Genomic DNA, 24,569 nt, shown 5'->3' on the forward strand with positions numbered 1-24,569 from the left:
AGGATATACAACTATGTACTGGGCCTTTGGGGAGGAAAAAGAAAAAGAGGAAGATTGGCAACAGATGTTAGCACAGGGCCAATCTTCCTCAAAAAAAAACATGCCAGCTTTATTAAGAAAAAAAGAAAGAAAGCAACTGTTCCTTACCTCATCTCTCTGGTTTGATTTCCTGGAAATCTAAGTTTGGCTTGTATTCTGGGGACCCTGGTGGGCTGAGACCTGAACCTACCTGAACCACCCAAGGTAATTAGAGGCAGGATAAAAGGCTCATCATGAAGTTGCTTCTGCATCTGAGCAAGTCGAGGCACTGGTTCTCAACTGCCTCCAGCAATCTGATTTTGAGTAGCTCCAGGCGGTGGTTCTGAGCTACTCCTGGAAAACTAGCTAGTATTCTGGTCTGTGTTATATGTTGAACTGTATTGTGTGTTAATGTTTGTCTGAATTGAACTAGCTGTTTTGAACTGAGTTTCTCAGTAACCGTAACAAACTCTCTCTAGAGATTACCCTGTTTGTTGCGGCTACTTTGGGAAAAGCCCCCTAAAATGGGGATAACTGTACACAGCTGCAAGATAACCTGTGATAACTTAAAATTACAGCAGCCTCTTTAGGCTCCTTTTGAGCTTTTAAACTGAGAAACAAGGAAATCTTTAAACAGTCAAGGGCTTCACCATTCGACCTCGAGGTTCCAGGAGCTGTAAATGTTTGCAGAGGACTGCAGAGTCTCACCAAGCTTGTTTTGTGTCCTGAGGGCAAGGCTTGATAATCACCAGGTTGGGGGGTCCCAAAATTACAGTGGGACACAAATGCAATGGCACTTCATTTTGCAATCAGAGATGGCTGGACAGAAATGCAGGTTGCATTCCCGTGTGAGGCTAAGGGTCCTACCAAACTGCCGTCGGCCTCAGGGGAATTACATTGGCCATTAGAAGGAAGCTTTGCCTGGGCCTTCACTGTGAGGGTCTTGGTTTCAGGGACACCCGAAATTTTTACAATCTGGTTCTAGCTGCAGGATAAATACACTTTTAACCAGCTGTGTCTAAATTCTGAAACAATGGGAAATGTGAATTTGATCCCCACCTGTAGCCCTTAGGCTGCATTTTCCCAAATTGGGCAACTTTTAGCTATGAGTACATGGTACAAAATACTGAATATTCTTTGGTTTCTTAATCTTCTACTCCCAGAGATAGCCAGTATTTTCCCTCGTCTCTGTCAATTTGTGTTGTTCCTCATAAAAAGAAAAAAACATAGGATACGATGCAGGCATCTCCACAAGCCTGTTGTCTGGGTGGGCCTGCAGTAAACTTCACTGTAAGGCCCATCTATGGAGTATGTGCATAAAGTGGAAGCTGCTGCTAAGGGCATCTTGGAAGCCAAAAAGGGCCACAAAATTGGTGGGCATGAGTCAAGAAGTTAAGAGTCGTTAGGGCGTTTGCCACCTCCAGAAGACTCCCATGATAGGATAACTTGGTCACAGATTGAGGTAGCTGACGACAGACCCCCACCAACCTCAAGAAAATATCCACGCAATGATGAGGTACTCTGTATAGCACACACAGGCCCCAACCCTGCAGCACCTCCCCCCAGGTATTAATCTGGCTCCAAGAGACCCAAACCACAGCTAAAGCTCTTAATATGTATATAAGGTGAGATTTTTTTTTTCCTTTCGCCTTCTTCTATGTCTTGAAGACCTTGGCTTTGTGACCTCTTTGCTCTCCATCATCTGGAGGATGCATGTGCTGATGTGTATCCTGGTGGCCAGTCCAGCAGACTGGGCCTCTGTGATGTGCTCTCTTTGTCCAGCTGTGTCAACTCTCAGGGGAGTTTGTCATTAGAGGTCCCAGGCCATCGGGGGACCTCAGTGGGGGCCCTTAGTCATCGCAACCTTCGTTGTTTGCTAGTGCGCTACCATCTGTGTAGCAGAAGCCTTTGCTTTCTTGGGCTATTTTTAGGAGTGAACTTTCTGGATCTTCTGAGGGCTGCTTCTTTTGCACTCTCTTTTGGGGATGCCTCTTGCGTCCATAGTTAAGCCATAAATGCTTATTGGTTGGAGTCGCTATTAAGATCCTACTCGTCAAAGGTCTGAGGATGGATCCTTAAATTGGAAAAACTTCTAAATTGGAAAAATGTAGCTGAAAGGGTGGGTCGACATTTCCAGTTCTTTGGGGAACTGGAAACAACCATGTTTCTCTTGCACATCTCTGCAGGACAGGAAGTATGTCTCCAGAAGGTGATTCAAAGTTCACTTGTCCTTTTTCCAATCCCAAAGCCTCCCTTGTTCCTCTCAACACGCTCATAGATATTGTGATGTTAGAAAATGATAAGGCAAATATGCTCTAGAAACTCCATCTTGGAGAAAACTTGAATGGTTTCTCTGTGCCTTGGTGATGTAGTTGGACAGGTAGATCAATCTCTAATGTCATTTGAGTTACAACCCAATTTCTAAGAAATCAAGAGCAACTGTGCTTTAAAAACTCCTTGCAAGACTGGAAATGCAGCTCTAGAGGCAGTTCAGGTTCCATTTCCCTTATCTTAAAGAGCTTGCAAACTCCAGGAAGTATCTAGCCCATCACTAATTCCTAAGACTGAAACAACAAAAAGAAAGAAAAGAAAACTAGCCATAAGAGTGTCCTCGCCAAAAATCTAGCATCTTGAGCGTCTTCTCCACAGATATTAATAAAACAGGCTTAAAACAAAATTTGGATTCACAGCTAGGGAGCCTTGGATTACCGTATCTGATTCACGGCAATAATTTTAAAACAGTAGCTGTGGAGCCTCTGTGTATGTGTGTCTATATGTATGTTATATATGTGTGATATACTAACTTTGGATGCTATAGTTTCTAAAGAGCTCTACTCAATTGGCTTCAAGTAAGCACTTATATAAATTACTTCTAAATGTAATAGAAACTAACCCAAATGTCCTTCAAGTTAACAAGATATAAATTAATCTTTGGTAACTAAAAGCTTACCTAAGATGTTGGTTTGATTAAAATGGACATGTCCTCAGAGTTATCAGCATTGGATATGATGCAGACACGCAGCATTTATCCTACGTTTATTGGGCAAATATGCTGACGTTATTTCTATTACAAAATTTGTTAGCAAAAATATTAACTTCAAATGATAGCTAATTTTGTCTAATGTATCATGAAGTTTTGTAGGCAGTCTAAATATTGGGAATGAGTAAATAGATGTGAAAAAGAGAAAAGTCTTGGGTGAACTTTTTATGTGTTATGGCATGTATATTTAAGATAACTTCCAAAATCTCTCTGGTAACTTGAAACTTTGAAGTTTTGCTAGCTGAAATTAATTTTTTTTTCCCCCCAAAGCCCCAGTAGATAGTTGTATGTCATAGCTGCACATCTTTTTAGTTGCTGTTATGTGGGATACAGCCTCAGCATGGCCAGAGAAGCGTTGCGTCGGTGCGCGCCCGGGATCCGAACCCAGGCCGCCAGCAGTGGAGCGCGCGCACTTAACCACTAAGCCACGGGCCAGGCCCGCTAGCTGAAATTAAACGATCAAAAAAAACTCATTGAATATCTCTGTCATTTTCAAATGAGATAACATACTGAAACATCAGTTCTAAACACGTCTAAGTTTATCTACTTTTGGCTTCTTGTTACAAAGAAACAAAAAGATGTTTGGGTCTATTAGTAAACATGTCTTATATTTTATTACAAATTGTACTATCAAGTAGCATGTTTCTAGAAATTATGAAAACTGTTTAGAATGCTAATATAAAAGTTCATAATTGGGCCGGCCCCGTGGTTTAGCGGTTAAGTGCACGCGCCCCGATGCTGGTGGCCCGGGTTCAGATCCCGGGCGCACACCAACGCACCACTTCTCCGGCCATGCAGAGGCCGCGTCCCACATACAGCAACTAGAAGGATGTGTAGCTATGACATACAACTATCTACTGGGGCTTTGGGGGAAAATAAATAAATAAATAAAATTATAGGGAAAAAAGTTCATAATTGCTCACTTTTTAGTTTCACTAAGGCTTGTAAGGGTTAAAAATTTGAATTAGTATATGTAATTAAAGCTACTAAAAATTAACAAGGAAAATATTTTTGTATTCAAGGAAAGTAAGATGTATGTTTTCAGTAAAGAATCAAAACATTTTTGTTTGTTTTGTTAAGAAAGATAAATTTGTACTAAAGTACTAGGAGGGAAAAAATGGAGGGCATGGGACAAATTCTGAACGTAAAAAGAAAGTTATAGAAGGTTTGTGGAAGAGGAACGCTAAACGAGTTTTACGCACAGTCAAGTTGGCTAAGATTGAAATAAATCTAATTAAGTAAATGAGTTTTAATGTCAAAAGTAAGCTGGTACAAACTTAGAATTTGGTTTTCTCTCTGTTAAAAGGATAATTTTCTTGAACATTTAGTCTGCTCTTGATAAAGAGCTTATGAAAGGTTTTGTCTTTGAGTACCCTACCAGAAGGGTATGGTTATTATGTTTTATCCAAACAAACTTCCTATATAGTTTTTATCAGGTCTTTAATCACAGGTGCTGGGGTTTTTCTCACAGCTATTTAATGTTCTGCATTTGCCTGAAAATCTTTCATTGTTGCCATGGTTAAATGGATAACTAAGCATCGTTTCATAGGGACCTATTATATTATGTGGGTAAATGCTATTGATAGAAGTGCTTTAAGGGGTCGGCCCAGTGGCGTAGTGGTTAAGTGCACATGCTCCGCCTCGGTGGCCTGGGGTTCGCAGGTTCGGATCCCGGGCACGCACTGATGCACAGCTTGTCAAGCCACGCTGTGGCGGCATCCCATATAAAGTAGAGGAAGATGGGCATGGATGTTAGCCCAGGGCCAATCTTCCTCAGCAAAAAGAGGAGGATTGGCATTGGATGTTAGCTCAAGGCTGATCTTCCTCATAAAAAAAAAAAAAAAGAAGTGCTTTAAAAATTATAGAACATTCCTAAAATTCTGATCTGTCCTGGTTATCAGTCATACTTCTAGTTAGTACTTTAAAGTCTTGTATGTCACAAAAACAGCCAAACATCTTTGTGAATTGCCATTTTTAAGTCTTTTGTCATTTACAGACAGTTTTGTTAAACTGTCTTTTTTTTGTAAAACTCTACTTTTGCAAACATGTTTCATTTTCAGAGAGATGCACGGAAATGACTCTGACACTTACTCTAAAACACAGGTTTCCAATAAACCATCAGATCATAAAACTGAACTGGGTAAGAAGTTACAGAACTCTAACGGAGAAACTAATGGCTTCATGAAACTGCTAACAGAAGACTAAGATCAAGGGCGGGCCCCGTGGCTTAGCAGTTAAGTGCGTGCGCTCTGCTACTGGCAGCCCAGGTTTGGATCCCGGGCACGCACCGACGCACCGAATCTCTGGCTATGCTGAGGCCGTGTCCCACATACAGCAACTAGAAGGATGTGCAACTATGACATACAACTATCTACTGGGGCTTTGGGGAAAAAAAGGAGGAGGATTGGCAATAGATGTTAGCTCAGAGCCAGTCTTCCTTAGCAAAAAGAGGAGGGTTAGCATGGATGTCAGCTCAGGGTTGATCTTCCTCACGAAAAAAAAAAAAAAGACTAAGAGCAAGAGTTGATTACATGGAACTAAATAAACTAATGAGGATGATTAGAATTTTTATGACTTTTTGTTTGAAATATTGCTGATTTTTCAAATGTTTTGTTTTTTCAGATTTAAGGAACCCTTTTTCTCTTTTCTCTCCAGCTAACTACGACTTAACGGCAATTTGCTAAATTATACTTTTATAAGCAGAATTGAAACACTGATCTGTTTCTCCCCACCTGATCCCTCCAGAATGAGTAAACTCTTAGCGAGTGAATATTCTTCTTTTCATGGCAATACAGCTATTTCCATAAGTTTAATAAAAATCTGTTCTTCTTATAACAGGACACAGTTGGAAATATTGGTTATATTACCAAAGCTTTGACTGGAATGTCATATTTGAGAGAAAGATGCAGACTCAGATATGACAGGACAGCTTTTGAAGAATAAAGGTTGACTTTATGGAATAAAGCCACCTGGAAATACTGGCTTGGTACTTTGCTTACAGGGACCCCAGCAACCTTACCAGGTGAGTAAGGAAGGTCACTTCCTGGCAGGTACAAGGAACCTAGGATATTCTGGAGAACCTCAAGAAAAGAGAGGAATCCACCCAAATCTATAAGTGTTGCAGGCAGAGTCTGACGACAAGTCCTTGGCTTGGTTTTTCTGGCCTCGAGAGGCCTTTGAAGTTCAATCTGTGATTCCTCATAAAAAGTTCCAGCAAAGCAGATCTGAAAGAGCCTATACAATCAATTGCTATTCTTGCTGTACTTATATAAATAATTGGGTCAAGTTTATTGAAACTAGACTTTTTTTGCCAACCAATGAGTCTCAATTGGCTATCTATGGTAAAAATGAGGGTGATTTTAGAGAGAAAAATCATGTTTCAATAGAAACTATAGTACACATTCATGGATATTAGGTTCTAGTTCTGGTAATTGTCTTTGAGCTTTTGTTTTATATCTGCTAACTGGACTGGATCCTGAATTCTTCTAGTCTCCTGACATATCTAGCTACAAATCTCCAAACTAATATTTTCTATTTCTTTTCCATCGTTTTCATTTGGAATCACTGAGAACTGAACCTGCTCTTTTTCCTGAAGCCCTGCAAACTGAAGCTTGACAACTTGATAGAAACTTAAGAGAGATTCATGTCTGTTGCTGTGTAAGCCACTCAGAAAGATACCTGAACACCTGATGACATCATCAGAGATGTTTCAAACAGTAAAAGATGCTTTGACTCTGATATCTAGAAATCCTTTCACTGGCTGCTCCCTGGGCTCAGAAACTGGACTATAATTTGCTGCCACCATTAGACTTGTTTTTCTTTTTGTTTCTTTAGAAATCCTTCTTATTAAATACCTGATTACTTGTTTACACAATATAGGCCTAAGTTTGGGAGCCCACCTGCATCACCATCTTACTAAGAGACTGGTTCAATGAGATGGAACAACCTACGCCCCTTATCAGTAGGCAGACAGAGCAGCCGTCACCCTATGCCCCTCAAGATTGAGGAGTGAACAACAAAAAGGGGGGATTTGTAACTGCAGGCCCCCCCAGGACCAGTTCAACTGACTCCATCGCTTATCAACAGAGTGATTAAGAATTGCCTTGCAGAAAATGTGCAAAGTCACACAGCCAGGGCATATGCAAAAGAAGAAATTGTGACCTGAAACAACCTCGGAACCAAAGACCCTCCTTCTCACAGAACCCAAGGACAGAGACACGACTGGAACTTGAAAGTCAGACTCTTTTCAGACATGAAGCGTCCCTCGTTCAGGAAGATCTAGTGTTAAAATTCCTTCCCCACCTCATCAAAAAATGTTTAGAATCCTGTCATAAATGTTTAAAACTTGACCATAAATGCTTGAAGCCCACCAAGCAAAACCTGTCCTGCCAATGTTTCCGCGTGACAACCTGTTCTCCCTAACCTCTTAAATTTCACCCAAAATCCTGAATCAGGGAGACAGATGTGAGGACACACACCCCCTGTCTCCTTGCAGATTGATCTCACAGAAGGAAGCTGATCTCTTTTCCCAAAGGCTGATGCTATAATTAATTGGCTTGTTTATGTGCATTGGGCAGAGAACCCAAATTCTGTGTAGTAACAATTCTGTCTGTGGACTCTTCTTTCCCATGAGACTTTCATTTTCAAAAGTTTCCTGAGAAGACTCACCCTCGGAAACTTCAGCTGGTTTTATGTATAAGAACTATGGTACCAGGCCGGCCCTGTGGCTTAGCAGTTACGGGCGCACGCTCTGCTACTGGCAGCCCAGGTTCGGATCCTGGGCACACACTGATGCACCGCTTCTCCGGCCATGCTGAGGCCGCGTCCCACACACAGCAACTAGAAGGATGTGCAACTATGACATACAACTATCTACTGGGGCTTTGGGGGAAAAAAAAAAAAAAGGAGGAGGATTGGCAATAGATGTTAGCTCAGAGCCGGTCTTCCTCAGCAAAAAGAGGAGGATTAGCATGGATGTTAGCTCAGGGCTGATATTGCTCACAAAAAAAAAAAAAAACAGAACTATGGTATCTTCTCTTATAAATTTCTATCTCAATGGACCAAAATTACTAAGGATGATTTAAATTCAAATGGCCAGTAGACAGAACATTCTAATTAGATAAGATCACTTAAAAGTTCCAATTAAATGCAAAGGCTTCAGCATTCTAAAATAGCTTCTTTGAAATTTTTATTGCAAATAGCTAATGAAAAATTAAAGCTAGGAGGGACCTTCAAGACTACACAACCATAAACAGAAGTCCAGCAAGTTAGTGGCCTTACTGACCCCCTCATATCCACTCTTGTAGGAGAGCCCTCGGACAGGCCTCTTCCAGAGTTGATGAGACTCGGGGTTTTCCTGATAAACTGCTACGTTGTTCCCTTAAATAGCCTAGGGGAAATTAAAATTAGAATTAATTGGGTTATTTAATACTGCCAGAAATATTTGGAGCCGGCCTGGTGGCACAGCAGTTAAGTGCACACGCTCCGCCTCATTGGCCAAGGGTTTGCAGGTTTGGATCCCGGACATGCACCGATGCACTGCTTGTCAAGCCATGCTGTGGCAGCATCCCATATAAAGTAGAGGAAGACGGGCACGGATGTTAGCCCAGGGCCAATCTTCCTCAGCAAAAAGAGGAGGATTGGCATCAGATGTTAGCTCAGGGCTGATCTTCCTCGTAAGAAAAAAAAAAAAGAAATATTTACTGTTTCTGCTGGCTGAAAACTAACAAGATATTTAGAAGGACTTTTTTTTTTTTTTAAGTAGCTCTATGGTCAAAAATTAGCCAAATTAAAAGCTGATATTCAGGTCAAATACCGTATGATTTCCTTCATTAAGTAGTAGATAATAACAATAATAAACAAACACATAGAGACAGAGATTGGATTGGTGGTTACCAGAGGGGACAGGGGGAGGGAGGAAGGCGAAAGGGATAATTTGGCACATGTGTGTGGTGATGGGTTGTAATTGGTATTTGAGTGGTGAACATGATGTAATCTATGCAGAAATAGAAGTATAACGATGTACATCTGAAATTTATACAATGTTATAAACCAATGTTACTGCAATAAACAAAAATTAAAAAAAAAAAAAGCTGATATTCAGAGCCTGATAGGAATTTTTTTAAGAAGTTTTCTTCCCTGAGTGTTACCAGACAAAATTCTTTCCTCAGGGTTCCTCTTCCACAAACCTTCTGTAACTTTCTTTTTTACATTCAGAATTTGTCCCACGCCACCTTCTTTTTTTTGAGGAAGATTGGCCCTGAGATAACATCTGCTTCCAATCTTCCTCCTTTTTTTTCCCCCTTTTTCTCCGCAAAGCCCCAGTAGATAGTTGCATGGCATACTTGTACATCCTTCTAGTTGTTCTATCTGGGATGCCGCCTCAGCATGGCTTGATGACTGGTGCATAGGTCCACGCCCAGGATCCGAAACTGTGAACCTTGGGCCACCGAAGCGGAGTGTGCCAACTTAACCACTATGCCCCCAGGGCAGCCCCCTGTCCCATGCCTTCTTTCTCCCCTTCTAGTACTTCAGGACAAATTTATCTTTCTTAACAAAACAAACCAAAATTTTCCATTCTTTATATCATCTTTACTGAAAATATACATCTTACTTTCCTTGAATATAAAGATGTTTTATTAATTTTTAGTAGCCTTAATTACATATATTAATTAAAATTTTTAACCCTTACAGACCTTAGTTTTTAGTGAAAACTAAAAAGTAAGCAATTATGAACTCTTTTTTTTTTTGCAACATGCGTTCGTTTCTTTTTTTACTTTTTTTTGTGTGTGTGTGAGGAAAATCAGCCCTGAGCTAACATCTGTGCTGATCTTCCTCCACTTTACATGGGACGCCGCCACAGCATGGCCTGACAAGCGGTGTGTCAGTGCACGTCCAGGATCTGAACCCGAGGCCGCCAGCAGCAGAGCACGTGCACTTAACTGCTATGCCACGGGGTCAGCCCCTATGTAAAAGGTCAGCCCCTTTTACATTACCATTCTGTGGCTTGGGTAGTTTATAAACACTTTTCATAATTTCTAGAAACATGCTACTTCATAGTACAATTTTTAATAAAATACAAGACATGTTTACTAATAGACCCAAACATCTTTTAGTTTCTCCATAATAAGAAGCCAAAAGTAGATAAACTTAGACATCTTGAGTGACAATGTTTCAATATCTTATCTTATTTGAAAATGACCCAGATATACAATGAGTTTTTTATCACTTAATTTCACCTAGCAAAACATCAAAGTTTCAAGTTACCAGAGAGATTTTGGAAGCTATCTTAAATATACATGCCATAACACGTAATTGTTGCTAAAAAGTGCACCCGACACTTTTATTTTTTCATATCTATTTAGTTTACTCATTCCCAACAATTATTTAGATTGCCGACAAAACTCTATCATACATTAGGCAAAATTAGCTGTCATTTTAAGTTACTATTTTTGCTAACCAGTTTTGTAATAGAAACAACATCAACTTATTTGACCAATAGAAGTAGAATAAAGACTGCATGTCTGCATCATATCCAATGCTGATAACTCTGAGGACATGTCCATTTTTATCAAGCCAACAATCTTAAATAAGCTTTCATTTACTAAAGATTATTTTTTATCATGTTAACTTGAAAGAGATTTGGGTTAGTTTCTATTACCTTTAGACATAATTTATGTAAGCGCTTACTTTAAGCCAATTGAATAGAGTTCGTTAGAATCTACACCATCCAGAGGTAATACATCACACAGACATATATAAAGACACACCAACAGAGAGACTCCACAGCTATTGTTTTAAAATTACTGCCATGAATCAGGTACAGTAATACAAGGCTCCCTAGTTATGAATCCAAATTTTAAGCTTTTTACTAAAATTTGTGGAGAAGACACTCAAGATGCTAGATTTTTGGTGAGGGTGTTCTTATGCTGTTTTTCTTTCCTTGTTTTCCTTCAGTCTTAGGAATCAGTGATGGGCTAGATATTTCCCAGAGAGTTTGCCAGCTCTTTGGGATAAGGAAAATAGGTGGACCCTGAACTGCCTCTAGAGCTGCATTTATAGTCTTGCAAGGATTTTTTTTTAAGGACAGTTGTTCTTAATTCCTCAGAAATTGGGTTGTAACTTAAATGACATTATAGGTTGATCTACCTGTCCAACTACATCACAAAGGCACAGAGAAACCATCCAAGTTTTCTACAAGATGGAGTTTCCAGGGCAAATTTGCCTTATCAGTTTCTAACATCCCAATATCTGTGAGCATTTTGAGAGGAACAAGGGAGGCTTTGGGATTGGAAAAAGGACAAGTGAACTTTGAACCACCTTCTAGAGCCATACCTCCCCGGCCCTGCAGAGATTTGCAAGACAAAGATGGTTGTTTCCAGTTCCCCAAAGAACTGGATTACAGTCTGAATGATAAAAGAGGTTGACCCACCCTTTCAGCTACGTTTTTCCAATTGCTTCTTTATGTCAGGGGTGTTGTTAACTTAAGAAGTGAATCAAAATATTTTTATGTTCTGAAACTTCAGGACAATGTATCACGCCTTTAAAAAGTCTGCAAAAAATGTTTAATAAAGGCCCTTTTCCCAAGTGCACAATTCAATTCTAGACCAACTTACCCTAGGCGGCGTGGAGCTTTCATTAGCATCTTTAAGACCACAAGAGGAAGCTGAGACTCCAAATTTGCTTAAGTTCTTAAGACTAGTCACTATGAGAGCTCTCTAAAAAACTTTTCCAATTCAGAAGTTTTTCCAATTTAAGGATCCATCCTGTGACCTTTGACAAGTAGGATCTTAATAGCGAGTCAAACCAATAAGCATTTCTGGCTTAACTATGGACACAAGAGGTGCCCCCAAAAGAGCGTGCAAAAGAAGCAGCCCTCACAAGATCCAGGAAGTCCACTCCTAAAAACAGCCCAAGAAAGCAAAGGCTTCTGCTGCATAGGTGGTAGTGCACTAACAAGCAATGAAGGTTGAGACGACAAAGGCCTTCGATGGACTGGGACCTCTCATGACAAACTCCCCTGAGAGCTGATACAGCTGGACAAAGAGAGCACATCACAGATGCCCAGTCCACTCGACTGGCCACCAAGATGCGCATCAGTACGTGCATGTGTACTGATGATGGAAATGACGGAGACCAAAGAAGTCACAAAGCCAAGCTCTCAAGACACAGAACAAGACAAAAGAAAAAAACCTCATCTTATATGCACATTACCAGCTTTAGCTGCATTTTGGGTCTCTTGGAGCCAAACTAATACCTAGGAGAGAAGTGCCTCAGAGTTGCGGATTGTATGTGGTTTTACATTTCCATTGCACGGAAATTTTCTGTAGGTTGGCAGGGGGACCTGTCATCATCTACCCCATTCCATAACCAACTTATCCTATCACAGGAGTCTTCTGGAGCTGGCGAGCACCATAATGGCTCTTAACTGCTCCACTCATGCCCACCAATTTTGTGGTCCTTTTTGGCTTCCAAGAGGCCCCTTCGCAATAGCTTTCACCTTATGCACATACTTAACCTACAGCAAAGTTTACTTGGGGCCCACCCAGACAATAGGCTTGTGGAGATGCCTGCATCTTGCCCTACGGTTTTTTCCTTTTTGTGACAAGTGACACAAAAGACAGAGACAAAGAATAATAGTAACCATCTCTCGAAGGAGAAGGATCAATAAACCAATGAGTACTCAAATCAAATTTCTCACAGTCACTGAATGATCCATCATCTGGCCATTTTCTCCAGAGTTTAAAGAACACTGTGGCCATGCAGGGTTAGAAAAGAATATTTATATTCTTTTATATATATTACATATATACGCACACACACACACACACACATATATATAGAGATAGATAGATAGATAGATAGATAGATAGATAGATAGATAGGGCCGGCCCCATGGCTTAGCATTTAAGTGTGCACGCTCTGCTACTGGCAGCCCGGGTTCGGATCCCGGGCGCGCACCGACGCACTGCTTCTCCGGCCATGCTGAGGCCACGTCCCACATACAGCAACTAGAAGGATGTGCAGCTACGACACACAACTATCTACTGGGGCTTTGGGGGAAAAATAAAAAAAATAAAAAGATGATTAGATAGATAGATTTAGATAGATAGATAGATAAATAGATAGATAGATAGATATAGATATAGATAGCTAGCTAGCTAGCTTCCAACCTGATGGTTCTCAGGACACTAAAAAAGCTTGGTAGGATTCTGCAGTTCTTTGTAAACATTTATAGCTTCTGGAAATTTTAGGTGTCAGAAGGTGGTGAGCTCGACTCTTTAAAGAAATTTCTCTATTACCTGGCTCTTAAAAAGGAACTCCAAAGTGGCCACTGTAAATTTAATTTTAAATTATCCCAAGTTATACTGCCAGCTGTTTACAGTTATCCTTATTTTAAGGCTCTTTTTTCAAAGTGGCTGGAACAGTCAAAGTAATTTCTAAAGAGTGTTTCCATCACCAAGAAACTCAGTCCCCAAACAGTCAACCCAATTCAGACAAACACACAATACAACTCTACATATTACATAGACCAGAATACTAGCTAGTTTTCCAGGAGTAGCTCAGAACCAGTGCCAGGAGCTACTCAAAACCAGACTGCCAGGGGCAGCTCACAACCAGAGCCAGGAGTTGCCCAGATCCAGAAGCCACTCCATCAGTGAGCCTTTTATCCTGCCTCTAATTACCTTGAGTGGTTCAGGTCTCAGCCCACCCGGATTCCCCAGAATACAAGCCAAACTTACATTTCCAGGAAATCAACCCTTTGTTGCTTTCTTAAAGATCTTCACCCAGAGCCCAGAGACATCTTGATCCAGAAGCTGTTTCTTCTCCCAAAGGGGAAAAAAACACCTTGGGGCCTGGAGCACCACAGCAGGGAACAGAAATCCAATCAGTCGAGCCTGTGGACAAAATTATCTAGGCAGCCACTTAGGGTCGACAAAAAGATCCCACACGCCGCTAGGGGTTCCAGAGCCTCGGGCAGGCAGTCACAGGACCTTATCCCTTTATGGTCACCAGTTGTTACTGCACAAAATTGGGGTTCTCTTGCCTGATGTGCATAAACAGCCAATTAATTATGGCATCAGCCTTTGGGGGAGAAATCAACTTTATTTTTATGAGACTGATCTGCAGAGAGACTGGGGGTGTGTGCCCTCAGATCTGTCTCCCTGATTCAATATTTGGGGTGAAATTTAGAGGTTAGGGAGAACACGGTGGCACATGAAAATGCTTGGTGGGACAGGTTTTAATTGCTAGGCATCAGGCATTGACGGTAAGGCTTTAAACGTTTATTATGAGGTTCTAAACTTTTATGATAGGGCTCTAAACACTTATGATGAGGTGGGGAAGGCATTTTAACACAACATCTTCCTGACTGAGGGACCCCTCGCATCTGATAAGAGTCTGACTTTCAAGTTCCAGTCATGTCCAGGTCCTCTGGGTTCCGCGGGAGAATCTTTGGTTCCTCAGTCATTTCAGGACAAGATTTCTTCTTCTGCACATGCTCTGACTATGAGACTTTGCACATTTTCTGAAAGGCAATTATTAATCACTCTGTTGATAAGAGACGGGGTCAGTGGAACTGGTCCTGGAAGGGCTGCGGTTATATAAATTAAAATGAAACTATGTACCTGGAGAGAAAGAAGCAAATTAGGGATAACGTAAAAACGTACAACTCAATTTCTGAGGCAATGAGAGCAAGTATCCTTGTCCCATAAATCTTTATAAAACTGAAAATGCAGCTCTACAGGCAGTTCAGATTCCACCCCTTCCCTTTCACCAATCCTAATAGCTCCCTGACTCAAAGCCTGGTAACCTCTCCAGGAACTCTTATTTAGACCATCCCCAATTCCTAAGACTGAAGGAAAATTTAAATCAAGATTACCCTGAATCTCCTGGGAAAAAACTTGTGTTCTTTTCTCTCTGTCCTTTGAAGTTGTAAATTTGTCCATATCTTTAGAATGTACACACCCCAGGAGATAACAACCCACAAATCATCTGAGACTAAGCCTGGTAGACACTCAATCAGTAAAGCCTGAGGTTAAAGAAATAAAGAGAAGTTTCCTTTTAAATGCAGGCTGCTAGAGAGGCTCTCTCCCCTCAAATCTAATTCACAGCCTCCTTATCTACAGCAAAAATAAATCTTAAAAGACTTGTCCACAAATACTAACAACAACAACAAAAACTTTTAAGCAAGAAACCTTAACTTGTTCTATCTGCTAGAGACACAATTATTTACAAAACACTGAGTTTTGTATTGTACCTGATTCACGGCTAAAACTTTTAAAACGAAAGCTAGATCTCTGTGTCGGTCTATATATGCATGTACATTATACATGTCTGATATTTTTCTACCTCCAGATGGTATTAACAAAATTAATTTCTAAAAAGAGTTCTATTTAATGAACTTAAAGTAAGAGCTTATATAAATTATTTCTAAATATAATAGAAATTAACCCAAATGTTTTTCAAGTTAATATGCTATAAAATAATCTTTGGTCAATAAAAGCTTGCTTAAGTTTGTTGGTTTAACAAAAGGCATGTCTTCAGAGTTGTCTTCAGTACTGGAGATAATGGAAACATACAATTTTTATTCTACCTGTGTCATTAATCAAATAATCTCATGTTATCACTGTTATAAGATTTGTCAGCAAGAAAAAATTAACTTGATAGTTAACTACTTTAATGTCTCATAAAATTTTCATGAAGAATATAAGTGTGATTATTAAGAATATATGAATTATATAGATGTTAATGAAATAAAGAATTTTAAGTACAATTATTACATTTTCTGTTACCTGTACTTTAAAATAGTTTCCCCAAATCTTTTGGTAACTTGAAACCTTAGACTTTTGCTACCTGCAAGTAAATGATGGAAAATTCATTGAATATCTAGAAAAGATAAAACAGATCTCCAGACAAGATAAAACTGGAAAATGTTAATTCCTGCACAGGGGTTTCTCTACTTTTGGCTTCTTCTTATAGAAAACCTAGAAGATGTTTGGGTCTATTAGTAAATACATCTTGTGCCACATTAAAAAACTTATGCTATGAGAAATGTACGTTTTCAGTAAAAGAAGGTATAGAAATGGAGATAATTTCATTAAGAAAATACATTTGTCCTAAAGTAAAACTTGTTTTAGGAAGGAAGAAAGGACAAATTCTGGATGTAAAAGAGAAGTTTGTGGAAGAGGAACCCTGAGAAAAGAGTCCTGTGCATGGTCGAGCTGGCTAAGATTGGAATGAATTTAATTAACTGAGTTTTAATATCAAAAATAAGCGGGTGTAAAATTAGAATTTGGCTTTCTCTCTCTGTTATAAGGATAAGGTTTCTTTGACTTGTAACCTACTCCTGATAAAGACATTATGAAAAGTTTTTCTTTACCTTTGAGTAATCTTCCTAAAAGGCAGGGATGTTATCATGTTTTATCAAAATAATTTCTGGTGCTTTGTGTTAAACACTGAGTCTTTCCTATTACAGAGAGCTAAGGTTTTGCAGCTGTGTAACCTACTGTATTTGTCTTTGAAATCTCTTTGTCACCTTGATTAAACAGAAAATTAAATATTAAGTTTCATACTGATCTGTGACCCTTTTTAGGCAAGTATTTTAAAACCTTCTTTGATATTTTTGACAAACTTCCTCAAATCAGATTCTAAATGAAGTCTTTGTTCACCTCTAGCTAACACTGGGATTTTTCAGAGGATCCTTGAAACATCTCAAAAGATTGGTTTTCTCTCCCTATAAAAGGAGAGAGATTAAACTAATTAGGCTTATCTGATATGTTAAATCACATGGGAAGCACTGTCAAATAAGAAATAACACTAGACCTTCCTTACCATTATGTCTCTACAAGTAAATGTTATAACAGTCCCAGAAATTATGTGAAATTCCTGCAAGTCTAAGATGTCCTAGTATAAAATCTTGTCTGTCATCAAAATTAAGGCTCACACTAAATATCTGGAATGCGTCTTAGCTGATTTTTATGTAAAGGCATCAACAACAGAATCTATAAAGATTGGCAAATGTGGATGAGGTCCATTCTGCCTCTGCAAAGGACAGTCCCTCATTGCCAGACTTTTCCATCCTGATGTCCTTATAACAGGGCAACAGTCTGCTCCTGAAGCAGAGAAATTAAGGTGGGGAAACAATGGCTGTAAATTCAACCAACAGTCGGCTATGGGAAACCCAAGACGGCCGCTGGGCTCTTCCCGGCTCTGTGGCAAATCCTATTTTTCAGTTTTTACATTCCTACCCCCACTATAGGAAAGACTACTTCTGTCCCCAGAGGCCTCAGAACTCCTCCCTCTGGTCCTTTGAGCACCTGCAGCTGGACTTCAGTCAACTGCCACTTCCTATGGCTCATCAATATGTTCTTGTTATTATTGTAGGTATTTTCTGGATGGGTTAAAGCCTTTCCCTTGCCACAAAGCTGATGCCCTCACAATGGCAAAGAAACTCTCAGAACATGTGCTTCCCACTTAGGATATACCTTCCACAATCTCCAGTGACCAAGTCACCCATTTCACTGGGCAAATCATATGAACCTTAATGAAAATTTTGTGAACTTCTTAGGATTCTCAGTGTCCCTAGCACCCTCAATCATCAAGAAAAGTCAAGAAAACTAATGGAAAAACTGGATTCAAGCTGAAGAAATATTAAATTACACAGGACCACACGAGCCAAGAAAGATGCTCTAATGTTTTCTTTTCCAGATTTAAAGAAATGTTTTCTCTTAATCTATCAACTAATTGGTAAGACTTAACTATGTGAACAAAGCTGAAACATTGACTTTTTTCCCCTACCTGATTCCTCCAGAATTGAGAAACTCTCAGTGAATATTCTTATTTTCACCTGTATAAATAATAAGGCCAAGTTTTTAATATAAACAATTTAGTTTTCATGTGATTATCTCTGGCAAAAGAAAAAAGTGAGGATAATTATAGAGACAAAATATGTTTGTACTTTGTACATATTAGAATCTAGTCCTGTTAACTGTCTTTGAGGTCTGCTATACGCTATGGACTGAACTCTCCTGGCCTAAGGTATTGCCTTCAGTCTTGCTGACTGCTCACAGGGCCCTCTTCGGAAAACATGAACTGACTCCACGTGAGACGGTCACCAGCACATCAGTGTCTGTTGGTACACAACCTTCTGCTGATCCCGTTGTCTTATGCACGTATGACCAGCTACTGTGAGTCTCTGCTCTCTTTTGCTCAAGCCCATCATCAACAGGTTAAAAACGCTCTTCCGGATTTGAATTTAAAGGACCCTATTGGTCACAGTTCAGAGCCTGGTATCAGGTATTGTGGAAGCATCATCAGAGGAAGACAGCACTCGAACCCCATTGAAAAGGACCTTACCATGTGCTCCTGACCACTGACACTGCTACAGAGCCAGAAGGCACTGCATTCTATGTGTCCCCTTTTGGATACATCTTTGTGTGTGATTTTTATGGGGAACCATGGGCTTATGAATGTGTAGACAGCTGGCATATGGCAGGACAGTGCCTTTTAGGACACCATAGTATTCTATTTCAAGTCCTTGTTAAAGAAGAAACTCAACCACCATCTCAGAGATCTAGGCAAGACTTGGAGACTCCCTTTTTACACCCCATCTACTGTCCTTGATCACCACTGCCAAAGGCTCTGTCCCTTGGACTGACGTTATCCATGATGAGCTGTTGATAAAAAATTTATCGCAAACCATAGCTACACTGGCAAATTCTACCACTTGAGCCTTAGCTCAACAACAACAATCCCTGATTCCCTAGCAAGGGTTCTATTAGATAATCGAATGCACTCCATTATCTCCTTGCAGGACAGGGTGGCCTCTGTATCACAGCCAACACCTCCTGCTGTACCTGCATCAACTGTTCTGGTGAAGTTGAATTAGAACTTGGAAAAATTATAAAAGCAGCACAAAATGACTGGGGTCTAATGTCTTTCAGTGACACCCTCTGGTGCTTATCGATGTTTTCAGTTGGCTTCCTTCACGTATAGGTGCTTGGATGAGATCAGGATTCAAATATTGTTATGATTATTATTGGAATTTTGCTGTGTGTACTTGTAATTAAGCTTCTTATGCTACTACTCACTCAGGTCTGCTCTAGAACTTCTACAAACACCAAGATTATGGTCGCTCAATGTATTGAAATGATAGATAAGGCTTATTCAGCTGAACCTTCAGGTAACCAGATGAAATTCCCAGGCAAGGAAACTGCCTAAGATTTATTACCTGACCGCCTCCCTGTTGCTCAAATGTGGCCTAACACTTATGACACTGACGCCTTGGAGTAGACGTTGGGAAAAAAATATTAATTTCCTCCTGATGTGGGACATGACTCTCTGGGACAGGTCCATACCAGGGATGTGGGACTAAACAAATCTATGGTTGATCAGTGATGCTTTCAGAGAAAGATCTCGATCAAAAGGGGAAAATGTGGGAGCCAGCCTAGTGGCGTATCCGTTGAGTTCCCGCACACCACTTCAGTGGCCAGGGGTTCACAGGTTCGGATCTCGGGCACAGAACAATGCACAGCTTATCAAGCCATGCTGTAGCTGTGTCCCATATAAACTAGAGGCAGATGGGCACAGATGTTAGCCCAGGGCCAATCTTCCTCAGCAAAAAAAAAGGGGGGGGGTGATGTGACACGTGAAACAAAACAGAGTCACTTCTGTCTAAGGGCTTTAAAATGGAGCTGGGAAGCCATGAAGGAAATGCGTCTTATGCACGTCCTCATGGAGCAGAACGTGAACCTTTTTTGGTTTCATGGGTGAGCAAGAGTGGCCCTGAGCTGAAACCTGTGCCCATCTTCCTCTATTTTTTGCATGTGGGATGCCACCACAGCATGGCTTGATGAGTGGCGTAGGTCCGTGCTTAGGATCCAAACCCGCAAACCCAGACTGCTGAAGCCCAGCGTGCTGAACTTAATCAGCACCCCACCAGGCCGGCCCAGAACATGCACTTTTGAACTGAGTAACTTTTGAACTGCAAGAAACCTGCAGCTCCTCACAGTGAGGGACTGTTGCCTCCCTCTAGCTAGCCTTAGCAATTACTTTTAGCCAAGATTAGCGTTCTGCCTGAAAATCAAATTAACATTCTATGTAATGCAAACTTCCCTTCTGTGCCTTTAAAGCCTCCGATTTTTACTCCCTAGCAGGACGCTGTTTGGGTTTCTACCTGAATCTGTGCTCCCTGAACTGCAATTCTTTGATCCCAAAATAAACACCTCTCTGCCTCTCACTTGCGCTCTTATTTTAGGTTCATCAGGCCAGTGGTCTGTGTCTGACTGCTGCCCAGCACTTGGATTTCTGTTTTGACTCGAGCCAGAATATCAGCAAAAGTTGCAAAGCGAATATGCTCCTGACTTTTTCGATTTGCTCTGTCTTCTAGGCTAGCCTGAAAGCTGACTCTATAAAGAAGCCCTTTGCACAGCGCTGCAAGACTTCGTTCAAGTCCTTGAGGATTTTCCAGCAAAGACAGAGCTCTGTTAGCGTCTCTGGGGGGCGTGTCTCATACACTCCTTGAAAAACCTTATTACTGATTCCCACCTCTGAGCCCTGCCCTACACAGAGGCCTGACCCGTATTGTGACTATCACATTTGGAGACACACTTAATCATGTGAACATGCAGGCCAGGATCACGCCAAGGCCTCCCTCCGGCTGCTCCGGAGCCGAGCAGCCCCCACTGGGGCTCACAAGCGGCCTGGGAAGGGAGCCTCGGGGCCCCGTCCTACGGATGAGGAAACTGAGGCTCGGAGAACTCGAGCCCCACGGGGAGGAGGGCTCGGCCGGGACCCACACCGCTGGGCGACCCGAGGCTCAGCTTTCACCCCGAGCTCCCTTCCGCCGGCCCGTTCACGAGCGTTAACCGAGCACACGGGGCGGGCGTGAGAGGCGGCAGGAGGGCGCGGCCGGCCCCGGGGTCCCGCCGGCCCAGCCCGGGGCTCGCGGAGGAACCAGACGGCTTCGGCGGAGGTTCGGAGGTGCCGCCAGGACACGGGGCGGTCCCGCCACTCACCTGTGGGGTCCACAGCATCGCTCGCCTCAGGGACGGAGGCCACCCTTCGACAACCGGGCGCCGAAATGTCGTCATCCAGGTTCGCAAGGAGTCACGCCCCCTGGCCTAGGCTGGAACGCGCTGCAACCATTGCGGTAGGCAACCTCAAAAAGCGCGCGCGCAAAACGAAGCTTGGCCGGGTTGTTGATACCTCCTCTGAATATGCGTGCGCAGTGGGGGCAGCTCCGCCCCTTAGGCCTAGTCCACACTGTATCCACGGCAAGGACTGCGCATGCGCATAAGGAGTGGCCTTTTATTACTGTTCTCGAGGTGCGCCCCCTAGTTGGGAACCCGCGCAAAACAATTACACAGAGTGTATTGACTGCCCTTCCTCCGACAGGCATTTATTGAGTGCCCACTGTATGCCAGGCAGTGCTCTGGGTGCTGCTACCTAAGTGAGAACGAACGATGCAGCCGAGCAGGGAAGCCCTGATCGCCGAGGAGCGGGTGTCTGGAGTCGGTCACGTATCCCGCACACTTAACACACCTCCCGGCACGTAACGTGTCTGCGGACAGAATGGCCGAGGGGAGACAGAGCCCTCCCTGCCCTCCGGGGTCGGACTGCCGAGGAGGCCAGGCGGTGGCGCTCCCGCGAAGGGAACTCCGGCGGGGCCGGTAGAGGGCGCTGCGGGAGCACACCGTGGGGCGGGGCCGGGGGCTTCGGGGACCGAGAACAGGGCCCAGGGCCGGGCGGGGCGCGCACTTCCCGCGGCCGCGCTGATGGCGGCGCCGGGCTCCAGGCCCTGGCCGGAGGCGCCCCAGGGTCTGGAGGTGGCTCTGCAGAAGCTCGCGCTGCGGCGGAAGAAGGTGCTGAGCGCCGAAGAGACGGAGCTGTACTAGCTGGGGCAGGCGGCGGGCGGCGCCATCGACCCCGACGTGTTCAAGTGCGCTCGGCCGACCCCCGACACTCCTGCTCTCCCGCCCCCCCAGGCCCTTGTCGGACCCCCATGAGGCCCAGAGTAGAGTCGGGGTCTTGAGGGCGGCAGCCACGCCTGGCGTGGGCGAGAAGGGCTCCCTGCGCACCGCGTCTGCCCCCTCCAGGCTCCTGGTGGACCTGCTGAAGCCGAACGTGGCCCCCCTCGCCGTTTTCCAGGTGCTCAAGTCCGTGTGTGCCGGGCAGAGGCTGGCGAGCGAGCCCCAGGACCCTGCGGCCGTGTCTCTGCCCACATCGAGTGTGCCTGAGATGAGAGGTCAGACTCGGGCCCGGTGCTCCCTGCCCTTGTGGCCCGTGCGGCCAGGTGGCAGGGGCGGGGAGGTGGGCAGCGCCCTGCGCGGTGCGGGCTTGGCCCTCAGTGGCCAGGCCTTTCTGTCGATCTTCTCCCAGGACCCCCTGGGCCATCCAGGGGTCGCCCCTTGAGCTCCAGTCCCCAACTTCGGCTTGGCTGCCGCCCTTGAGAGAGCACGTCCAGATCGGGTGGGCTCAGAGGGGGTGCCCCAGAGAGACCCGAGTAGGCTGGGCCTCATCCGGGACTTTCGCTGCCCCAGACTCTTCTCACCTCTGGGCTCCTGCCTTCACTCCACAAATGCGAGAACAAGACTGCTTTGGTTCCTGTTCTCACGGTTTGTACAGGCTCCAGGGACGTGCTCAGGGCGTGGCCTTCTTGCCACCCCCTCACCTGTACCCCATGCGGGCCCAAGTCCTGCTCAGGAGTCTGGCCAGCTGAGCTTCCCTCCTCCGGTTCCCACGAGACGAGGTCAGGGTGGCAGCCCCTGGCTGCCCTAGACGCTCAGGGTGCAGAGGCCTGAGTGGTAGAGCACTGGGCTCAGGTGTGAGGGGCCTCCTCACTCTCAAGGGTCATGATGGGGATGAACAGGTGCTGGTGACCAGGTGTCATGGTGGAGCTCCAACTGCATCCTCCCCCTGTGACACTTCTGCTCCCAGTGGCTATCAGAAACCCTCTGACATGCAGCCAAACCTCCTGGGGTGGCTCCTGGGCCAGAAGCACCAGGGCTTTCACAGACCCACCCACAGGGGCATGGCCTGCCCTCCACCCAAATGTCAGCCCCATCTCGGGGTGAGTGCCAGGGCCCTGGGTACCCGCGTTCCCCATCCTGTGAGGCCCCGGGCACTCGAGCGCAGTCCTTCTCACTGACCCATGCTCTCTCTGTGTCTCTCTCTGACCTCCAGAGGCCTCCTTTCTCTCTGCCAAGAACTGTAGCCTCCCTGCAAGGCCCTCCTTTTCCTGGGCCCCAGGGCCTGCGTCCTCTGCCATTCTGCTCCACGGCCCAGCTGCCACACACTTGCCTCTCTCTCCCGGGCCCACCAGCTCACTTGCTGCCCATTCTCTCCTTTTACAGGTTGTGTTTATTGGTTGATCTCTGGGGGTTGGTGTGCTTTCTTTTTTCCATGGAAACTGCCCTGGCCCCCAGAAAGCCAGAGCAGCTTCGAGCTGCAAGGGCAGGACCTTGCGGGCCCTCCCTGCCACGCAGCTTAGAGACCGAGGACGGGATTTCACGGTTCGCTTTATTAGAGACAACCCGCAGTACTTCTGGAATGGGACCAACACCCCCTCCCCTAGAGGCTAACTCTGCTAGGTGAGACTTGTGCTCTGTAGAGGTGCCCCCACCCCAGAGAACAACAGACCGAGGGGCAGGGAAGGGGCAGCGTGGTGCGCTGTGGAGAGCAAAGCCCTGGGTGTAGGAGACACCTTGGTCTCTTAGATGCTGTCAGCCACCTGGATGGGCAGCCTGGAGGACAGACTGTGACTCCTCTTTTCTGCCTGGTTCCTGAGCAGGCGATACCTTCCAGGTGTTGCCGTGGGTGTGTGAGGGAGGGCCTGAGATCCCACAGGTGCTCTTGGCTTTGCCCTCCTTCACACCCCTCCCCACGTCGCCCACCTGGAAGTTCCAGGTACCACCTGGAGCTGGGGCCAGGGAGGAGTGGGGAAGGGCGGAGGGGCAGGTCAGGGGAGGGGTGGGTGGATTAGAGGCTGGACTGAGGAATCGATGGGTGAGTTTCCAGAGGGAGGGAGAAACGGGGAACACAGCCCTCCTCACTCGAGGGGGTGTTGGGGCTCCCTCAGGACTCTGGGTGCCAGGCCGGCTCCAGTGCTGAGGGCGCAGTGGGACTGCAAGAGGGACATGCTCTTGGTCCAGGGAGGGAGAGGGCTAGATAAAGCAACAGTAACAGGGACGAGGGGAGGCCAGTGCAGCTGGCCTTGCTGGAGCAGTAAGGGTTCAGCAGGTGGGGGGACCAGCTGCAGTCTCCTTGCCCTGCAGCCCTGCAGGTGGGGTGGTGGGGAGGGGCTGAGAGAGGAAGGGCAGGCGGGAGGCAGATGCGGAGCCTGGATCCAGGCCACTGGTGGGAGCCGGGCCTGAGCTGGGGGTGTGGGGAGAGGTAGAGAGCGGGGAGTCAGGAGGTGTGCCGTGGGAATGGCGCTGGGAGCACTGGCATAGAGGGGGTGGGAGGATCCGAGGGGGCTCTGAGGGAGGTGGGGAGGAAGCCCCAAGCCCGG

The 24,569-nt window shown here is 44.5% G+C and overlaps 1 protein-coding gene and 1 pseudogene across 1 annotated transcript; one reads left to right on the top strand and one right to left on the bottom strand.

The window, feature by feature from the left end:
* LOC131398382 (cationic amino acid transporter 4-like) overlaps nt 1-21,320 on the bottom strand; it is a 32,994-nt pseudogene extending 11,674 nt beyond the window's left edge.
* Nucleotides 21,321-21,834: 514 nt separating this feature from the next.
* LOC131398611 (mitotic-spindle organizing protein 2B-like) lies at nt 21,835-23,522 on the top strand. The gene is made up of 2 exons (XM_058532248.1): nt 21,835-21,947; nt 22,000-23,522. The coding sequence occupies exons 1-2, from the start codon at nt 21,835-21,837 to the stop codon at nt 22,469-22,471; spliced, it is 585 nt and encodes a 194-aa protein (XP_058388231.1). The 3' UTR covers nt 22,472-23,522.
* The last annotated feature ends 1,047 nt before the right edge of the window (nt 23,523-24,569 follow it).

The sequence above is a fragment of the Diceros bicornis genome, chromosome 35, assembly GCF_020826845.1.
Source record: "Diceros bicornis minor isolate mBicDic1 chromosome 35, mDicBic1.mat.cur, whole genome shotgun sequence".
In the NCBI taxonomy this organism is placed as follows: domain Eukaryota; kingdom Metazoa; phylum Chordata; class Mammalia; order Perissodactyla; family Rhinocerotidae; genus Diceros; species Diceros bicornis.

Excerpts from the sequence above, each read along its gene's own strand:
- LOC131398611 (XM_058532248.1), top strand. The coding sequence starts at position 21,835 with ATGGCGGCGCCGGGCTCCAGGCCCTGGCCGGAGGCGCCCCAGGGTCTG. Across the intron at positions 21,948-21,999 it reads AGCGCCGAAGAGACGGAGCT|TGCGCTCGGCCGACCCCCGA; the intron begins GTACTAGCTGGG and ends GACGTGTTCAAG.